The sequence below is a fragment of the Phyllobates terribilis genome, unplaced genomic scaffold (genome assembly GCF_046119375.1).
Source record: "Phyllobates terribilis strain yellow unplaced genomic scaffold, ASM4611937v1 Scaffold_3__8_contigs__length_932513732, whole genome shotgun sequence".
NCBI classification, from domain to species: domain Eukaryota; kingdom Metazoa; phylum Chordata; class Amphibia; order Anura; family Dendrobatidae; genus Phyllobates; species Phyllobates terribilis.
In genome coordinates this window covers 725,667,669-725,687,200 of record NW_027362763.1, presented here as the reverse complement: position 1 = coordinate 725,687,200, position 19,532 = coordinate 725,667,669, and the positions used below count along the sequence as shown (strand labels likewise).

The 19,532-nt window shown below is 40.9% G+C and overlaps 1 protein-coding gene across 4 annotated transcripts in view; it reads right to left on the bottom strand.

Annotated features, from left to right (window-relative positions):
* The window catches only part of TTC7A (tetratricopeptide repeat domain 7A), a 486,038-nt gene that overhangs the window by 86,739 nt on the left and 379,767 nt on the right, over positions 1 to 19,532 (bottom strand). For all 4 annotated transcript variants that reach the window (XM_073672075.1, XM_073672077.1, XM_073672079.1 and 1 more), the window contains 2 exons: positions 9,578 to 9,694; positions 5,960 to 6,057 (listed from right to left, as the gene is read on the bottom strand). In XM_073672075.1, the coding sequence (XP_073528176.1) occupies positions 5,960 to 6,057; positions 9,578 to 9,694 (215 nt within the window). The remainder of the gene's footprint in view (positions 1 to 5,959; positions 6,058 to 9,577; positions 9,695 to 19,532) is intronic.

Below are 19,532 nucleotides of genomic sequence, written 5' to 3'. Positions count from 1 at the left end.
CATGTGGTAAGCAACATAGCTAATCAGAAGAACTATACTACATTTCTAATTGGAGGTATTTGCTAATATTATTATTATTACATGAAACACATATTGGGATAGGATCTTGGAGATGGGAATATGCCTTTAAGATTTTGATCTTATTTAGAACAGTGGTCTGATATTTTGCTATTGGGTTCACTTTCTGATTTGCTGATCATTCACATAATAGTACAATAAAGGGTATTCCTCATAGATGGAGGTGACGGGAAGGAAATTATCAATTTTCCTCAATACATCAGGCCATTTTTTTTATCTTTTTGCCCATTTTTGAAGCAATCAATTGCCCACTTGTGGCCCATCACACTGTTTAGGTAGCTTTTGGTCAGCCTGATCCAAAACTATACTATTGATATTGAATGGGTCATGTCTTCGCAGAAATTGCCTGGAGGTTTGACCCAATATGGAATAAAAAAATGTGGAATATGTACAAAGAAACCTCCATAAGATATGATAAAATGCCGATCCAACGGATTGCACGTGCAGAGGCATTACATACAAGCTTTCCTGAACATCTTTCATGTAAGTTTTTAATTACGGTATACATTAACTCAGCCCTAAAAAGGATAAAATATCCCAGTCAAGGTTATTCCTGAAGTCCTGAACAATTCACTTAGACAAATTATGGAGACTTGCGCACCCTGGGAGCATTTGGTAAGCTGACATCATACTAGCCGCATGCTATAAAATGCCATTATCTGAGACTGTCATGATAGGTAATGTCTAAAGATAACACATTAATCACAGGAACACACTTTTTACCACTCTAGGTTACTGGTACTCCATGCAGCACAGAATATTAGACTTTGACATTTTGGTAGAATTAATGGTGAAATAAAAGTTTTACAATTTTCCGATTTGTTAGATGTGATTTTCCTTACAGAAATTAATCATATCTGTCAGAATTATTTTGATCACAGTTGAAAAACACAAAAAGTATGATATTAGTAGTGACATCATTAAAGGATTGTTCTCATAATCCTATCTTCAGGAGCGCACCGCTTCCCTGTCTTCCAGCTTTTTGCTTGTCGTGGAGTGGCAGTGCGCTCCTGATGAATTGGTTTGAACTGTGAGCTTTCAGGAGAGCACCGCTTCTCTGTCTCACGGCTTTTTGGTTGTCGAGGAGTGGCAGTGCGCTCCTGATGAATTGGTTTGAACTGTGAGCTTTCAGGAGAGCACCGCTTCTCTGTCTCACGGCTTTTTGGTTGTCGTGGAGTGGCAGTGCGCTCCTGATGAATTGGTTTGAACCGTGAGCTTTCAGGAGAACACTGCTTCCCTGTTTCCCGGCATTTTGCTTGCCGTGGAGTGCTCCTGATGAATCACAGTTTGGACTAGAGATACGGCTCGAACTGTGAGCTTTCCTATATTGCAAGCAGAGACAGCCTTTCCTCTGCTGTACCGATTAATCCAAGGGTCCCTGAAACTGTCTGGATCCAGCAATATGCTGGCTTCAGAGCAGCACTTACAAGCCCTATAGCAAAGAGCTTGTAAGCGTTGAACTACTTGCCTATGGGACTGGCCACCACTGCTAGATTGCAGTGGTGGCTGGTAACCTAGGTAAGGAGCAGTACACTATAGAATTAAAAATCCCTTGGTTTTTGAGAATAAAAGGTAAATAGCAAAACCGATTATTTTTACAAGCACTTTGCAAATGTAACTATTTATGCCACCGTCATTTTAAAAAGGTACACCTTGTGACTGGTGGGCACAATGTATTGGCCGATTTGTGTGCTGAGTCCCTCAATCTTATAAGTATAGTCTATATAGCTGTGGTGACTAATATTCTTAATATATTACAGTAGGGGTTACATTATACTTAAAAGGAACCCGTCCCTCCGGAAAATGGCATTCACCTGCAGATATAGGGTAAGTCTGCAGGTAAATAGTGTTACAATGCTGTCTGGCAGCCTTACTGGAAGTGTGGCTACAGGGAGAAAATGAAGTTATTTCTTCCCGGGAGCCGCCGGCTTTCAGTTATGGGGGCGGTGTGAAGAGCAGCTACAGTCACTGCTCACAGCAGTGCAAACTATACTGTCAGCGGCGGCTGCAAGTATTCCCCGGCACTTTCACTGACAGCTAGCTCTGCAGCACATCTGTGTAGATAGAGCTGTCAAAGTGCCGGGGTGTGCTTAGATTAGAAGCACCACTAACAGTATAGTAAGTGGTGACTGTAGCTGCTCCATGCATACCTCCATGACTGAAAGCCAGCGGCTCCAGGGAGGAAATTAGTTAATTTTCTCCCAGTAGCCGCACTTTATGTAATCCGGCTAGGCAGCATTGTAATGCTGTTTACTTGCAGACAAAGCACATATCTGCAAGAAAATTAGTGACAGGTTCGAGTATTCTATCTATCTATCTATCTATCTATCTAATATCTAACTACCTATCTAATATCTATCTATCTATCTAATATCTATATATCTATCTATCTCATATCTATCTATCTAATATCTATCTATCTATTTATCTATCTATCTATCTCATATCTATCTATCCCATATATCTATCTATCTATCTATCTATTTATCTATCTATCTCATATCTATCTATCGATCTAATATCTATATATCTATCTCATTTCATATCTATCTATCTATCTATTTATCTATCTATCTCATATCTATCGATCTATCTATCCCATATATCTATCTATCTATCTATCTATTTATCTATCTATCTCATATCTATCTATCGATCTAATATCTATATATCTATCTCATTTCATATCTATTTCAGGGAATGGTTGGATGGGACTTAGTGTGACATTGTTTTTTACAATGCCTGATAGTTAATGTGTGAATGATACAAATATAAATAATGAAGCATGCTATTACATTACCATCCATCATTTCCTAAATAATGCGCCGTGTGTAAGTACTTTGCCTCCCGCACTATTAAACTGGTTTTATTGATTAATTATTCATTCCTTGTGTATTCGGTAACTTTATCTGCTGCAGGTGTTGTTCAAAATTTATATTCTTTCCATGAAAGCCATTCTGTGACCTGTCCGTACGGGAGACATTTTCCAGGGGAAGTCAATGAGAGAAGCTCAGAAGCATCTGCAGTATAGTATGGAACAGCAAACAATCTACACAAAGAACTGGCAGCCGACCTACAAGCATTGGAGCATAAAATAGCATTGTCACCAGTTAAGGGTCAACAGGAACTTCTGTTAAATAAATTTTCCAGGGCTTAAAGCTCCAGCAATTTTATTTTTACTATATAAAGCAGCATAGGCTGTCAATAAAGCATTACATAGAGGCTTTTCGGTATGCCTGAGCTAGCTATCGCCCTGGTCATTCTTTCTTGCACTATAATATTTTTCCCTACTGCAGACGATATTTTCCATGATCCCTCTGACTTTGCAGATGAGGTGGAGTCTTGACACCCTGTACATGATCCAAGACATATGTAAGAGCAACAGAGATAGATCAGAGAGCAGCCAGAGCCTCATGTGTCCTATGTATTGCAGATTCAGCTTGTCTCCCCGACTCCAGTCTGTGATAGGTTCCTCCCTGTCAGTACTTACAAGCAGGAGGCAGGGGAAACAAGCTGTATCTGCATCTCATAGGATACATTGTAGTTTATGCATACTGAACTCATAGATAATATAGACAGTCATTGTAAGTTAGGAGAGTTTTATAGCTCTGCAGTTAATCATTGTATAGACTTACCTACTTACCAACTACTATTGTCTTATATCAAGCTGAAATTATATCTTCTGATGTATGGGAGGGACATACAGAGGAACGTGAATGGCAGAGATGGGCATGGGTCTAGCAGCTGTGAGGGAGTTTGATGACATTCTGTAGTTGACAGGAGACTGACCTGCTGGGCATATGAAGGACTTACAATGTATGGGTGCAAGTGAGCTGGGATGAAACTAGTTACAGGCCCTGGAGGAGTGGAGTTGAGGAACGTTGGTGTAAAGCAAAGGAAAGGAGCCATATCTCCTTCATGTACACATACTTGTGGCTGTGACTGGTGCCACAGCTCAGTCCTACTGACCTTATTGCTACGGGCAGCACCGTGGCTCAGTGGTTAGCACTGCAGCCTTGCAGCGTTGGGGTCCTGGGTTCAAATCCCACCAAGGACAACATTGGCAAGGAGTTTGCATGTTCTCCCCGTGTTTGTGTGGGTTTCCTCCGGGTTCTCCGGTTTCCTCCCACACTCCAAAGACATACTGATAGGGGATCTAGATTGTGAGTCCCAATGGGGACAATAATGAGAATGTCTGTAAAGCGCTGTGGAATTAATGGCTCTATATAAGTGAGTAAAAATAAGTAAATACAATAAATTACTAGACACTGTCACCCGTGTGGACGAATCTCTGCAAACAATTAAGGGGACAGTCTAATTGGCGCACAACAACCCCTTCATTTTACTGATCAGGAAGGGAAAGCAAGGAGTGGACGCCCATTAAACATTACTGTGCTATCCTAAGGCTGGCCATTAGTGGCCTCTATACACATTTCCATGAAGTTGGGCAAATCTCAATGATTTTGGTTGGACAGGAATACCACCTAATGATTATGGGGGTTGCACAATGAATTTAAATGCCCATTCCTATGTTCTCCCTGGTGATAAGATGCCGCCACAGAAATTTGTCAGCAGCTTACTATCCTCTTACCATAAAAAAAAGTGTCTGCTCAGTCAAATATTCATGTCAATGAGGGGTGGGAGAGATAGTTGTTAGCTGAATGCTTAGCTATTAGATTTGTATGGACATCATAAGTTCCTTAAATTATCACTGTTATATAGCCTCCATTGTAAAAAATGTCAAATGGCCATTGTTTTGAGCCTTAACAGGCATTTAACTCATTCTCTAATTTAAACTATTTATTGCCCCATGATCCGTTTACGAGCCTTTGCAATTTTTTTAACATAAATTCTCAGTGAATCTGGGGTACTCCAAAATTTAAAATTAGGTTTAATTTGCTTCATTGTAGAAAGTTGACTGTATGTACTCTGCACACAGATTTTTAGGTGGATCTGTCACAAGATTTTACAATAAAATCTGTTTTCAATATTACATAGAGCTCTTAGACCTAAAGAAGCAGGTGTACTTATTTTGAAAATCCATATCAGAATGGCTGTATAAGCTTGATCTTAAAATGAGTCCAGCTAGAGAGTGAGAAATCTCATGACCCCAAGTGTCATCAGTTTCTGCCTACCTGGCCTGACTGACAGCTGCAGGTTGTACTGACCAGTGTGAGATCTCAGCCAGGAGGAGGGACACTGAGGAGCTGTTAAATCAGGTTAGGTGGGCATAAATTGAGATAATCTCTCAAAAAAACATTATTCAGATATTTTTTTAATTACACTGGCCTCATCAAGACTAAAAGATCATTTTTATAATATAAGCAGTTTGTATTGTGAAACCTGATGACAGATCTGATTTAAGGGGTTAATTCAACCAAAACATGTTAGCAATTACAATGGTGCGTCTAAGTGACCTTTAAACATTTTGCAAGATTATAAAGCAGAGAAAACAATTCAACGGAGCTCAGAGACTGCAATGATAGGAAATTACAACATGACACAACATTTCAAACAAAAAGCCATTCAATCATCAGAGCTTTGCTTGGACTATTGTGTCAGAGACTGGCAGTAAATTAAATCTGAGAACGTCTGATGGGTTCACTTTTTCTAAAGAACACATGGGTCATTCCTTCTGGAAATCGGTGGTGGTTACACAGATAATAATCAATGTAATTTTCTAAACTGTGCAAAAACATTCTGTTTTGGGCTAAATTTCCTCATTAATTCTTTCCACCACACTAAATATAATGTCAGGTCCTCTTTATGACCAGTCTCTGCTTCCGTAGGACCCATCCTCTAGCAAATACACTAATTGAGTATTGAGAAATAGTTTTTCTATGCCAGACAACCCCTAAAGAATACCCCAAATTTTTATTACCATTTTCTGGATCATGGGCATCAGGAATAGCAAGGTGCAGTCCGCTGTGTTTTCTCGTCAAGGGAACATCAGCCAAACTGCTCTCCTTCTCTGATTCACTAAAACAATAAGGGCGTTATCAATCACATCTTGTCAATTTATTGGTATTAACATGCAATCTCTGTGTCCTGTCGGGATATTTCTCTATTGTTAGTACTTTGATTTTTTCTAACACCAGAGTTTTAAAGAGGAACCTGTCACCAGCTCTTATTTTCTTCCCTTTGATCCCCTGTGTATTTTGGTTTTTTTTGCCACCGGAACCGATCACCTCGGAAATCACTATTTACCTGCAGATATGGGTTTAATCTGAAGGTAAATATCATTACAATGCTGCGTGGCCGCCTTATAGTAGCCGATATGTGAAACTGAAAGAAGGAGGATCCCCGATGGAAATAAGTTAAATTTTTCTCGATAGCCACTCTTTCAGTGTGGCGGAGAGACGCTATTTACCTGTAAATTGACCCCTCATATGCAAGTAAATAGTATTTTCTAAGGTGACAGGTTCCCTTTAAATCCGCTATAACATTCCAGAGATATGGGTCATTTTATTTAGTGCTAATTTTCATACTCTTTACCAAGGGGGCGTGGCTCACAAGGTATAAATGTAGAGCACCTGCCCCCAGGGATCCGGTAAGCACCGCTCCCTTGCAAAATTCCATAGAAAGAAGCATTAAGCAGGTCCATTTCTCTGGATCTTTGTGGCGGATATAATAAAAAAGTCATCCAGAAGCAGGAATAAAAATAGGGGCTAAAAAATGGCCACTTTTGACCTGATGACAGATCCTCTGTAAGGGTCTCATATGCATTAACTAAAGTTATCGGGAGGATTGACCGACAGCCTAATAAGTAAGGAGGCCTCTCGAGTATTCCTGTATATGTATGAGCGGGGAGAGAAAGCTGTCAGCCGAATATGTGTTCGGTCATCACCTATCCAATGGTTAAAGGGGCCCTAATTATACTTGTAAACTAGAATTTTCCCTACAAAGTTAGAGCAAAGCTGTTGCAGCTCCTGGCAAGTGAAAGAAAGACAGATTTTCATCTCAGATTGGCTGTTGTGAGCTAATTTGCATTTTTTTTCCCATGGAGCATTACGTTGAAAATAAATCTCCTTACTGAGTTGAGTCTCTTCAATGAGAGCTAGTATTCTTTTCTGTACTGATGAGGGGCAAGAACCCTGAAACAATACTGTCTACAGATGGCTGGTGTGAGATACTTTACATATATTTTTTTTTTTATCATGGAGCATTGCCTTGAAAATAAGTCCTGTGGTTAAACTTCATAGGAGAATATTAGTAGGACTATATACAGTAAGACAGTAATATTGCAGTATATAGAACAAGCGTTCAAAGTAAGTTCATATAAGGACTCAAAAAAACCTAAAATGTGCAAAAAAAATGTTTTACATATATATATATATATATATATATATATATATATATATATATATATATATACTGTGTGCATATATATATATATATATATATATATATATATATATATATATATATATATATATATATATATATATACAGTCATATGAAAAAGTTTGGGCACCCCTATTAATCTTAAGCTTAATGTTTTATAAAAATTGGTGTTTTTGCAACAGCTATTTCAGTTTGATATATGCAATAACTGTTGGATACAGTAATGTTTCTGCCTTGAAATGAGGTTTATTGTACTAACAGAAAATGTGCAATCTGCATTCAAACAAAATTTGACAGGTGCATAAGTATGGGCACCTCACCAGAAAAGTGACATTAATATTTAGTAGATCCTCCTTTTGCAAAAAATAACAGCCTCTAGTCGCTTCCTGTAGCTTTTAATGAGTTCCTGGATCCTGGATGAAGGTATTTTTGACCATTCCTCTTTACAAAACAATTCCAGTTCAGTTAAGTTTGATGGTCGCCGAGCATGGACAGCCCTCTTCAAATGATCCCACAGATGTTCAATGATATTCAGGTCTGGGGACTGGGATGGCCATTCCAGAACATTGTAATTGTTCCTCTGCATGAATGCCTGAGTAGATTTGGAGCGGTGTTTTGGATCATTGTCTTGCTGAAAGATCCATCCACTGCGTAACTTCAACTTTATCACTGATTCTTGAACACTATTGCCAAGAATCTGCTGATACTGAGTGGAATCCATGCGTCCCTCAACTTTAACAAGATTCCCAGTGCCGGCATTGACCACACAGCCCCAAAGCATGATGGAACCTCCACCAAATTTTACTGTGGGTAGCAAGTGTTTTTCTTGGAATGCTGTGTTTTTTTGCCACCATGCATAACGCCTTTTTGTATGACCAAACAACTCAATCTTGGTTTCATCAGTCCACAGGACCTTCTTCCAAAAAGAAATAGGCTTCTTCAAATGTGCTTTTGCATACCTCAGCCGACTCTGTTTGTGCGTACTTGCAGAAACGGCTTCTTTCGCATCACTCTCCCATACAGCTTCTCCTTGTGCAAAGTGCGTTGTATAGTTGACCGATGCACAGTGACACCATCTGCAGCAAGTTGATGCTGCAGCTCTCTGGAGGTGGTCTGAGGATTGTCCTTGACTGATCTCACCATTCTTCTTCTCTGCCTTTCTGATGTTTTTCTTGTCCTGACACTTCTGGCCTTAACAAGAACTGTCCCTATGTTCTTCCATTTCCTTACTATGTTCCTCACAGTGGAAACTGACAGGTTAAATCTCTGAGACAGCTTTTTGTATCCTTCCCCTGAACAACTATGTTGAATAATCTTTGTTTTCAGATCATTTGACAGTTGTTTTGAGGAGCCCATGATGCCACTCTTCAGAGGAGATTCAAACAGGAGAACAACTTGCAAGTGGCCACTTTAAGTAGCTTTTCTCATGATTGCATACACCTGGCTATAAAGTTCAAAGCTCAATGAGGTTACAAAACCAAAAAAAGTGCTTTAGTAAGTCAGTAAAAAGTAGGCAGGAGTATTTAAAACAAGAAAATGATAAGGGTGCCCATACTTATGCACCGGTCAAATTTTGTTTGAATGCAGATTGCACATTTTCTGTTAGCACAATAAAGCTCATTTCAAGGCAGAAACATTACTGTGTCCAACAGTTATTACATATATCAAACTGAAATAGCTGTTGCAAAAACACCAATTTTTATAAAACATTAAGCTTAAGATTAATAGGGGTGCCCAAACTTTTTCATATGACTGTATATATATATATTCAAGTTACCCACCTTGGCTCCATAAAAAGAAAGTAAAAAAATATACATACTGGTTATTTAACTCTGTCGGGGAATGACACAAAGAAGAAAAAGATTGCAATGCTAAAATTGCTATTTTTGGTCACTGCACCACCCAGAAAAATGAACAAGCCCTCATATGGCATATATAATGTTATGCCTCGGAAAATGGTGACACAAAACTATTTTTTTTTTTTTTTTTTTTCGTGTTTGGATTTTTTTATTCCATGTTTATAATTTCTCCTCACTTGTTTTTCCCATTTCAGAGTTCAGCTCTCTGATGTCACCCACCCATCATGGTGGTGCTATACACCTGCTTCCTCCGCCCAGCTGAACTCCATGGAAGGGTTACGCACCCTGAAACTCACCTCAGTTGTGAAGAGTTATACAATTTCTGCCACAAGTACAGCATATGGCGGCACGTTATCAGAGCCTCCTCCGGTCCTTCGTGTATCAGCTCCAGTTTAGTTTTGGTAAATAATAAACTATAAGAAAAGATAAAATAATAAGGGGAACTTAGCATATAAAAATTATTGGACTAATAGAAGTAATTAATGTGCAAAGAAAATGCAGTTTTATGCTTATATTTTCACTTAAAGGCGGTGTCCAGGCTTGGGGCTCAAGTCTGCAGTCACTCAATGTGACTGCAGACTTGTGAATCCTCACATCACGCACAGTGAACGCTGTCAGGATTCTCTGATGCCGGAGCATGGTGCCGGCTGTCATTTGACTGCACGTATTCGATTTGCCTACTTCCCGCCACATTCCGACTAGACATGTGCTCAATTCACTTGTATTGAGCGAGGCCTTGCATGTCTAGTTGGCATGTGAAAGCATCTATGCAAATCGCATACTTGCGTTCACACGTCCGCCCGCTCCAAGCACCGGAGATTCCTGAGAGCGTGCAGTGTGAGGGTTTACAAGTCTGCATTCACATAGAGTGACTGCAGAACTGAACCCCAAACCTGGACAACCCATTTAAATGGATATTGGAAAAATTTCATTCAGATCAGTTAATTCAGATCTGTCACCATACTGTTTTTCACTTTTCATTTAATGCCTACCTGTCCTTTCATAGGAAATCCTGGTCTTGCAGCGCTCAATAAGTTAAAACTGCTTTCTAATATGTCATTGAACTGTCCGGATTATCATGAACTGTAACGTGCCATTCATTCTTTTTCTGTGGGCGGTTCCACTTTATTAGCATTCTGCCAGCACTATAGGTATTGGAGCATTCTTTCCCTTTACTTTCCAGCATGCATTGCTCCTACCATTAGCCAATAGCTTTCCTGGCCCATACTGAAAGCCCACCTCTCTGTTCTACTTGTATTCCATTTGACAGACAAGAGAACAGGAGTAGAAAGACAAAGACCCCTCCCCAATACACGTCCTGTAATCTGTTTTTGTGTCTCTGCTGCTGAAGATAGATTACACTTGACAACAGGCAGTGGATAGCAAGATAGACAGAAGGAAGACACCTAGTGGCTGGTACTTTGGAGCCATTTTTGGTATATCAAGTACATTGCAATTTTGTTAGTCTTTGCATTGGTCATCCAATAAGCCTAGGTTTATTGTAATGACAGTGACCATGACATTCTCAGCCAGCAATGACTATGGCTCTGTTCACATATGTGCTTGCGGCTGTCAGAAAATTACAAGTTTCAAGATGGAACCAATTATAAGTCAATGTGTCCGTGGTTTGGCAAAAAGGTGGGTGAGATATTTTTGTGGTCCTCTCTGAAGTTGACCACTGACGTAAAGTTTTACCAATGAATTTACAATAGGTAAGTACTGCAAATGAACAATATTCGCAATGATGGATATGTTTTTCCCTATGGAAATCTTCAATTAATTGCAAGTACTATGTCAGGAAGAAACTGTCAGGTCGAGCCTCCTCATAATGAAAAGTATTGGATAGCTTGCGACACCGACGCTGGGACATCTTCATCTACAGCATTTAAAGTCACCTTGGCATTAAAACCTCGGTCTATTGATGTAAGCCAAATATTGTAATGTGATTGCCACTTCTTCTCTCGCTTCTACATCCACGTGGTACATTTCTGGCACAGCGAACATTCTGCCCATATGTTTCACTGTCCATTTAAGGCAAAATAAGCCACATTCCCTTATCCTTGCAGTGTTCCAGCTCTGCTTGGGATTCCCTATTGAATCCGGCAGACAACCTTCTGTCAGGTTATTTAATAAGCGAGCCAGGGCCGGGGAATGAGAATGAGACATGACATTAATTCCCTATGTATGCACTATCCAGATTCGGTCCAGCCATACCGATCAATAGTAATTCAGTTCAGATACCAATACAGCATGGTAGATCATTTGGAAGAGGAAGTATCACTGCAGTGCGCTGCTGATAAAATCAGGAATGGAGAAATGAAAAGCGGGCTTATTTGGGATTTGTTTATGCTTAACTTGTTTCTTTTCTCGGAAAAAGCAATCCCTTAATCCCTCCACGCGAATAGGTTTTATGAGCAGGGGCCGGAAATGTGGATGATGGAGAATATGCTACCTGGCTACACATGAGAATAAACATTATTCTAATGAATGACCTTGTGAACCCCCCTAATTCTCAGCAGTTCTGGTCTCTTTATTTTGGTAAAGAAAGGGGCTGTGGAGCTTTTCAAGGTTCCTTGGAGGAGCAGATTCCATAATCAGGGGAGGGCATACCATATGTACAACTTTGCCTTTTACTATCCTAAATGGTCTCTGTACTTTTGTCATGCAAGGTGTGGGAAAGACTTAGTGCAACACAAAGGGAAGAGGGAAAGGAAGCCCAGACTCTAGGGAAAGGGGGAGTGGAGACCTCCTGGCTGATAGAATATCACCCTGTCTCCCCTAACATCCCTATATTGGCTCTTCACAAATCGCTGCACGCGTGCCTCGCCCTGTCTTTCCCTGGCGTTTGGCTAAGGACAGGGAAGGGAGCAGATGAGCACTAGTCGATCCCCACTGACACTAAAGACAACAAGGTGGGGACAAACAAAGGGGAATTGCTTAGCTTTAGATGACTCGAGACAACTGCACACACGTCCTCAACACCAGAGAGGAAGAAGTACTGCTCTTGCTCAAGCCTTCACAAGGAGTAATGAATATCGCCGGCACCTCCCTCTGGAACACAACAGGTATTTATACACCCAGACCAGGTTGTTAATTAGCCAGAGGAAGATAGCCACTGGGTCCTAGAAACAGCCTCTAAGAAGATGTCTGCAATGCCAAATGTAGAGATCTCCTGCAACCCACTGCAGGGCAACTGTCTGTCACTTCTGACACACCCGTGACAACTTTCCACTTGATCTCACTTTCTAGATAATGTGATAACCAGAAAATTTGTAAAATACTTTATTTAAATATGATGTTCTCTCATCACTGAAAAATCACTCCAAAGTGCTGGCTACGAGGTGTCTCTTTTCTGTGTGTTTTGCAGTCCACAGCCTGTCTCCAGCAATCTGTCTCCAGCACCAAAGAAGAGAGATAGAATACAAGACGTGAAGGAGGATCTAATCGTTCAAGGGGATGTGAGTGAGGGTCTGTGTCTCTCTACGGCATGAGGGGGGGGAAATCTGTGTCTGTCATGACTGTCGGAGAAGGTTCGAAAAGGCTACCTTGGAAGTCTTGGCTCAAGCCACTCCGTCTGACAGATTCCTGAGGAACCCCAACCTTCACCCCTTAACCCGTGTACAGAGATCTGGTCTTACAACGGGGTGCACTAGATGGCTTCCACGGAAAGGCTGCCGATCTGATGAGCGAACCAGAGGCAGGAAGGGTTTAAGACAAGAAATCACATCAGGGACGATATCATAACGCTAGCAGGTAGTCAAAACTCAAGGTGAGGCAAAAAAAATGGGAATAATCAGAACAAATGAACAGGAGTACAGCACAGCAGTATATACCAGGATAGCAACGCTATTGATTGTCAGTGGGAATTAGAGCTTCAGGGGTTTAAATAGCTGACTGTCCCTCCCAGGGCTCTCAGGAAGGAGTGATCAAAACCTTGATCAAAATGAACCCAATAGTTCCCTTATAAAGTCCCAGGGAAAAAAATAGGACTGTCGCTGTCACACATCGCAAGAAATAAAGGCTCACCGCTACCCAGAGGCGAAAACAGAAACACAGGAGGCACGAATTGGCACAGATGTTACAGTATCTCTCTACAAGGATGGGTGAGTAGGGTTTCAAACTGCATACAAGCATAACAGAAAGGCTCAGGTTCAGTATAGAGTAGGCAAGACATTGGACAATGTCAGGTGCAATTTATACTGGGAAGTAAGGAAAAGTAAGTTCCAGCACCTATACTTCTGGCAGAATTCTGATATAGAAGAACAACCCACTCAAAAATTGTGAATTACAAGTTACAAACATGAGACGTATGAAAGTTCCTGGGCATATTAGAATTATGACGGGTGAAATAAGTATTGAACATGTCACCAATTTTCTAAGTAAATATATTTCTAAAGAAATAGATTATAAAGAAATAGAAATATATTTACCGTACTTAGAAAATTGCTACAATACTTATTTCACCCGCGGTATTTGTGCCTCTTTGTTGTGGGGGGAAGCAGGACCATGCTTTTCTATTAGTTTTGTGTGGAGGGACAGGTGTGCTTTTCTAAGATAACGGCCCACATTTATCAAAAACGCCATCAACTATGTCACTATATTTATAAAATGTCGCACCTTAATGATAAAGTTAGTGCAAATTTCACCAGCGCAGATTTTTAAGCATGGTACAACACTTCCCATGCATCATATCACAAGACAATGTAAAACTTTGTGCAAGTTGCGACTTTTTATATATTTTTTTATATTGGTACACATTGGTAAATGTTAGAAAAAAGCGGGAGACCAATGTGTCAAATGCTGCATATTCATGTACAATTTTGTGCAGCTTTATGCAGGTAAAAACGCTTAAAAAATAATTGTACTTCTTCTAACACCTTATTTAACACAGCTATGATCGGTCTAAAATAAGTGATTTATTTTTGCAACTGTTATGCAGAAATACAATCATAAATATATCATACTTCATTACAAAAGGTTAATAATGGCCTCTTTTCTTGTAATTTTTAAGTTTTGGCATAGGTACTATACGCCAAATGTTCAGTGCTTACAGTCATTTATTACACCATTTTAGGCACTTACGACAATGAAACATCAACAATGAATTTGCCCTAAAAACTAGGTGCAAACGCAATGATTAATGTCTCCAGCAATTCTGACTGTCTTACCACTAGGGGGAGCTTACTGCATAATGTATGAAGTAATACAGTAAACATTGAGCTCTTTAGCTCCCTCCAGTGGAGGCTGGAGGCAGCCAGAATAATAGCCCTTACACCTACACAAGTGGGTTTGGAGCCCTTTATCAGAAAAATAAAGCTTTTCTGTCTATAAAGATATATTAAGAGTTTAAACAGCACAGAAAAAGGGGTTGAACCCTTTCAATAAACTTTCTTTCATAGTCTGTGGTAGCTAACAAAACAATGAAATTTAGTATTACCTAACCTTTTTGTGTCTCTGCTGTTTGTCTGCAGTGCTGTGATCATGTCGACAGTTCTGCCACCGACCAGTGAGCTCAGTTTCTTGTGCTGTCAGCACAGGCGGAGCAGCTGAGCTCACAGATCAGCTGCAGTGTTGTCGATGTGAACAGTCATTCTGGATCCGGCTGTAGAAGGTCACTGCGCTTGGCTTTGCAGACGTCTTCTTGATCCTTTCATCTCTGTATTGTAGTGATATCCTTCTACCTCTAGGACCTAGCAGTGACCTCCACCTTCTGCTGCTAATTGACACACCCTTGCTGGGTGTCTTCTTGGAGTTCCCTTGGAGGATAGTTGGCATGATCTCTCTGGTGTCTTCTCAAGCTAAGTGTTTCCCTTGTCTGTTTACCTGTTTGTCTTTAGTTACAGTGGGGGCTGACTAGTGCTCACCCCGTCCCCTCCCTATATATGGCCTATCGCTAGGTGCAGTCAGGGATTAGGTTTCCAGCTTGGCGGTAGGTGTGGAACCTATTCAGGGACATTAGGGGAGTCAGGGTGTTGTCAGATCTGCCTAGGGATCTCCACTCCCACTTTCCCTAGTGTTTGGGCTTCCTCTCCTTCTTCCTTAGTCTTTCCCTCACATTGTGTGACAGGTATTCAATGCCGGCCATTCTCTAATAATAATTATAACACATTAGTCCGTTGCTGTTTTATGACCAGCTGAACTTTTGCATTGCTCTATAGCCAGTCGAGGTGTTTTTCACAGAGAGATAATTAATTCCTTTGTAGGATATGCCAAACCTGCCCCAAACAAGACATCTGTTATTAGAGATATCACCATCTTTTCCCCTAAAGGAAGTTTTTGGGTTTTTTCCCCCAGAAATTCCTAATGAAAAGTCAAGCTTTGTCCGTGGAATATAAACAACTTTGAAGTCATCCGAGGATAAATCCGGCTATCTGCTCTATTAAATGCTTCCCGTATAATTGGAATTTATTTAAATCCTTATTAGGTTCCTAACAAGAGCCGAAAAAAACGTGCCGGTAGAAAAGCTTGGCTAGGTAGATTGACACGACTGATGCACTGGGTTTTAATCTACTGTGTATCTGTTTACAGAGACTTCTGAAAATTCTTGTCAGCGGAAGAGATTCTGCATTACCTCTGGAGAATTTCACCCTTCAGCCGTGTACTTGAAATGCAGCTCCAGTCACCGCCGGCAGCAATGACTTCTGCGTGGCTGGAGCGATTGCACCCAGCAAGAGGCTTCGTCTTATTATAATGCTAAAAACCCAGCGCTGCAATTCAGGTTCTTTATGCCCTCTGACAAAAAAAAAAAAATGAAGGTTGCGGCAAGAAGTAATCTAGTTGTAACCACAAGCACTTTCTTGGGAATAATGACCTTCCATCGTTCACTTAAGCATCTTCCCTGCTGACCTACTTTTACACTGGAAGGACTATTGATGTCTGCAAGGATCCAAATGCAAATGACCCTCGTCTCTTACTGGTTTCCAGCTGCGGAGTTCATGCGAATAGCCATAAGTACAGTATGTCAGAAAGAAGTGTTTGCGAAGTACATAGTATTTAAAGGGGTTGTCCACTACTCGGACAACCCCTTCTCAATCACTATGTTTCCCCCCCAGTAAAATAATAACACTTAGACTAGGGTCATACAACAGTTTTTCTCTCATCCGTTCCGATAATATTAATCACACGTTGATCAGGGTTTGATCAGAGTGGGATCTGAGTTTCTCAGAGGTGAAAAAAAAAGAAAAAGTTTTTCCATTTTCTCCATTCTGTCAGTCTGTGAAAATCCGACGGCAGTCAAATGTCATCCGAGTGCAATCTGATGTTTTCCACGGACCCATAGACTGGAATGTCTGAGTGCGATCCGAGAATTGGAGGCAAATCGGTCAGAGGAAAAAAATCGGACATGTGCATGGCCTCATTGAACAACATGGGGACAAGTGCTATCCGTCAAAACAATGGATAGCACTCATCCAATTTTTATGGTTGTGTGCACAATCCCTTATACTCACCTCCGATGCCAGCGCCGTTCCAGCTGTGTTGGCACTGTCTCTCCAGGGGCTTGCATGACATTATTATGTCACGTAATCCCAGTGTCCAATCAGCGCTGGCTTCACTCTCCCCTCCTTCGGACAAATCAGGACATCCGGAAAAAGTGAGAAGCTGCTGCTGCTCTCACTTTCTCCGGATGTCAATTATATCCATAGGAGAGTAGAGTGAAGCCAGCGCTGATTGGATGCAGGGATCACATGACATAACAAGGAGAGCCAGTGCCGACACCTCTGGAACAGCGCCGGAACCGGAGGTGAGTATAAGTGTTATTATTTTACTTGGGGGAAACATAGGAATTCAGAAGGGGTGTCCAAGCAGTGGACAATCCCTTTAAACTTTTCTTACGTAAATGCCATGTTAAGCAGAAATTGGGACAAATTTTGTTGCCAAATCAAATAAATAAGGTACTGCCGCGCTATTGACTGGACCTGAGGGATTACCAAGGTAAAACCACAAATAGGGTTAATCACCTAGACCTGTTAATAACCAGGTGAACCAATTTGAAAGTGCAAAAAAGAAAAGGTTAAAACACATGGGAATAAGGGTATATGCAAGTATATTCCAATACCACAAGGAAAACAAGATACAGAAAAAAATTATGATGAATAGTCCAATTAAAATAGTCCTGAATATAAAGTCATTACGATGCATAAATACTTTAAGATGTGATTAATAGATGAAACATACGTGAGAATACTGGTGCTTCCTCTTTCAACTGACTGTTGGTTAGAAAGATTGAAATGTTGATTCCTTGTAAATCCTCTGCTTGCTGTCTTCCGTGAAAATGTTGATACTTGGCGCGAGGGAGCAGACTGGAGGTGAGTGCTGAGTCTGTAGCGAGGGGCGCTCTGGCCGGTGGCGTCCCTGGACACCGCGCACATGGTGGCTGGCGGGGCTGGAGAGGCATGTGACGTCACAAAGGTACGGAGTCTCATGGAGTACAATAGATTTTGTTGCCAGTTTTACCCATTTCCCATTCGGAAAATGTTAAATTTGGGTTAAAAAATTTTTTTTGTAATAAAAATGTAATCATTTTTTCTTCACTGCCCAATAGTATAAAATTCTGTGACACACCCGTGGTTTCAATATGATCTCATTGAATTCATTGAGAGGTGTACTTTGTAAAATGTAGTCACTTATGGAGGTGTTCCGCTGTTCTGGCACCTCAGGGGCTCTTACAGTGGGTCATGGCACCCTGCAGTAAAATCTTCACTATAAGGTGGCGCTCCTTCCCTTCTGAGCTTTGCACTGTGCCTCAAAAGTAGTTTTCGACTACATATGTGGTAATGGCGTATTCGCGAAAAATGGTGCAACTGTACCATTCATTTTCTCCTATTATCCCTTTTGAAAATTAAAAACTTGGGGTCAAAGCAACATTTTAGTGGAAAAAATGGTAATTTTCCACTGACTCAGCCCAATGTTACACAATTCTATGAATCACCTGAGGGCTAAAAATGCTCAATACACGGCTAGATGAATTCCTCAAGAGGTGTAGTTTCCAAAATGGGCTCACTTGTGTGGGTTTCTGCTGTTTTGGCATGTCAGGGGCTCTTCAAATGTGACATGGCATCCGCAATTAATTCCAAAAATTGCGCTCCAGAATTCAATTGGAATTCCTTCCGAGGCCTCCCAGCAGGGTTCTATTGCGCAGGCGCTGGGGATTCACTGTCGCTTCCCGGCGCCTGCGCAATAGATTCCTATAGGGCTCTGTGACGTGCAGGGGAGGGGGGGGGGGATATGGTAAGTAAGCATATAGGCGGGGATTTCGGGGAATAATAAACAGTTAGTCGGGGATTTCTTGGCGTCCGGGGGTTGCAAAGTCTGTACAAAACGGAGTTGATAAAAACACTTTTCTCTGAAATCAAACCTCTGCTATGGGCCATAAAGGTAAGTATAGATTTACTTTTCTATCACCTGTATGCCCATAGTAGAGGTCTGATAAATCCAATGATATCTCCAAAGTGGTGACAGATTCCCTTTAACACTCCCACCTCCCAGTTGATATCCACCTTTTATACTCCTTAATAAGTCTAGGGAATCTTCCCTTCTTCCTCTAAGGGAGAAGTGGGGGGCAGATGTAAGACAATTAGCTGAAGAGGAGTGGGAGAGGGCAATAACCTCACCCAAATTAGTTTCTTCAAATCACTATATGGGGCAAGAAAGATTTGGCATGTTAAATTGCAATGCCAAAATCTTGTCCAAAAGAAAGAAAAGACACCCATCTTTTTTTTCCTTATTAAAGTCCGAAAACATGCCAGATCTGCAGACATCAGTTTGTGGGTTTATAGCCCCCCGTGAGTGCAGATCAGGGCACTTGTTGGCAGGTTAAGAGGTTTTAAACTGCTGTCTATGGATGAGTGTCTTTACATTTTGGAGATTTCGGCTTGACTACATATATTAAGTCACGTGGCAAGGCATGTTAGAGGCGTTGGACATAGGTAGCTACCCACCAAGCTATCATTCTCTTAAGAAAACAAATTTATACAATTTTTATCCAGAATTCATTGCCTGATTGTTAAAGGGAATCTGTCACCTGGTTTTTGCCACCTGATTTTAGAGCAGCATAATGTAGAAACTGAAACCCTGATTCCAGTGATGTTTCACTTACTGGGTTGCTTGCTGTAGTTTTCATAAGATCACTGTTTTATCAACAGTAGATTATCACTAGAAGACTAGTTGTCTTGTGCCATGCAGTCCTCCTGCTCTGCATAACGACACCACCAGCACTGATTGGCAGCTTTCTGCCTATGCACAGTGTACACA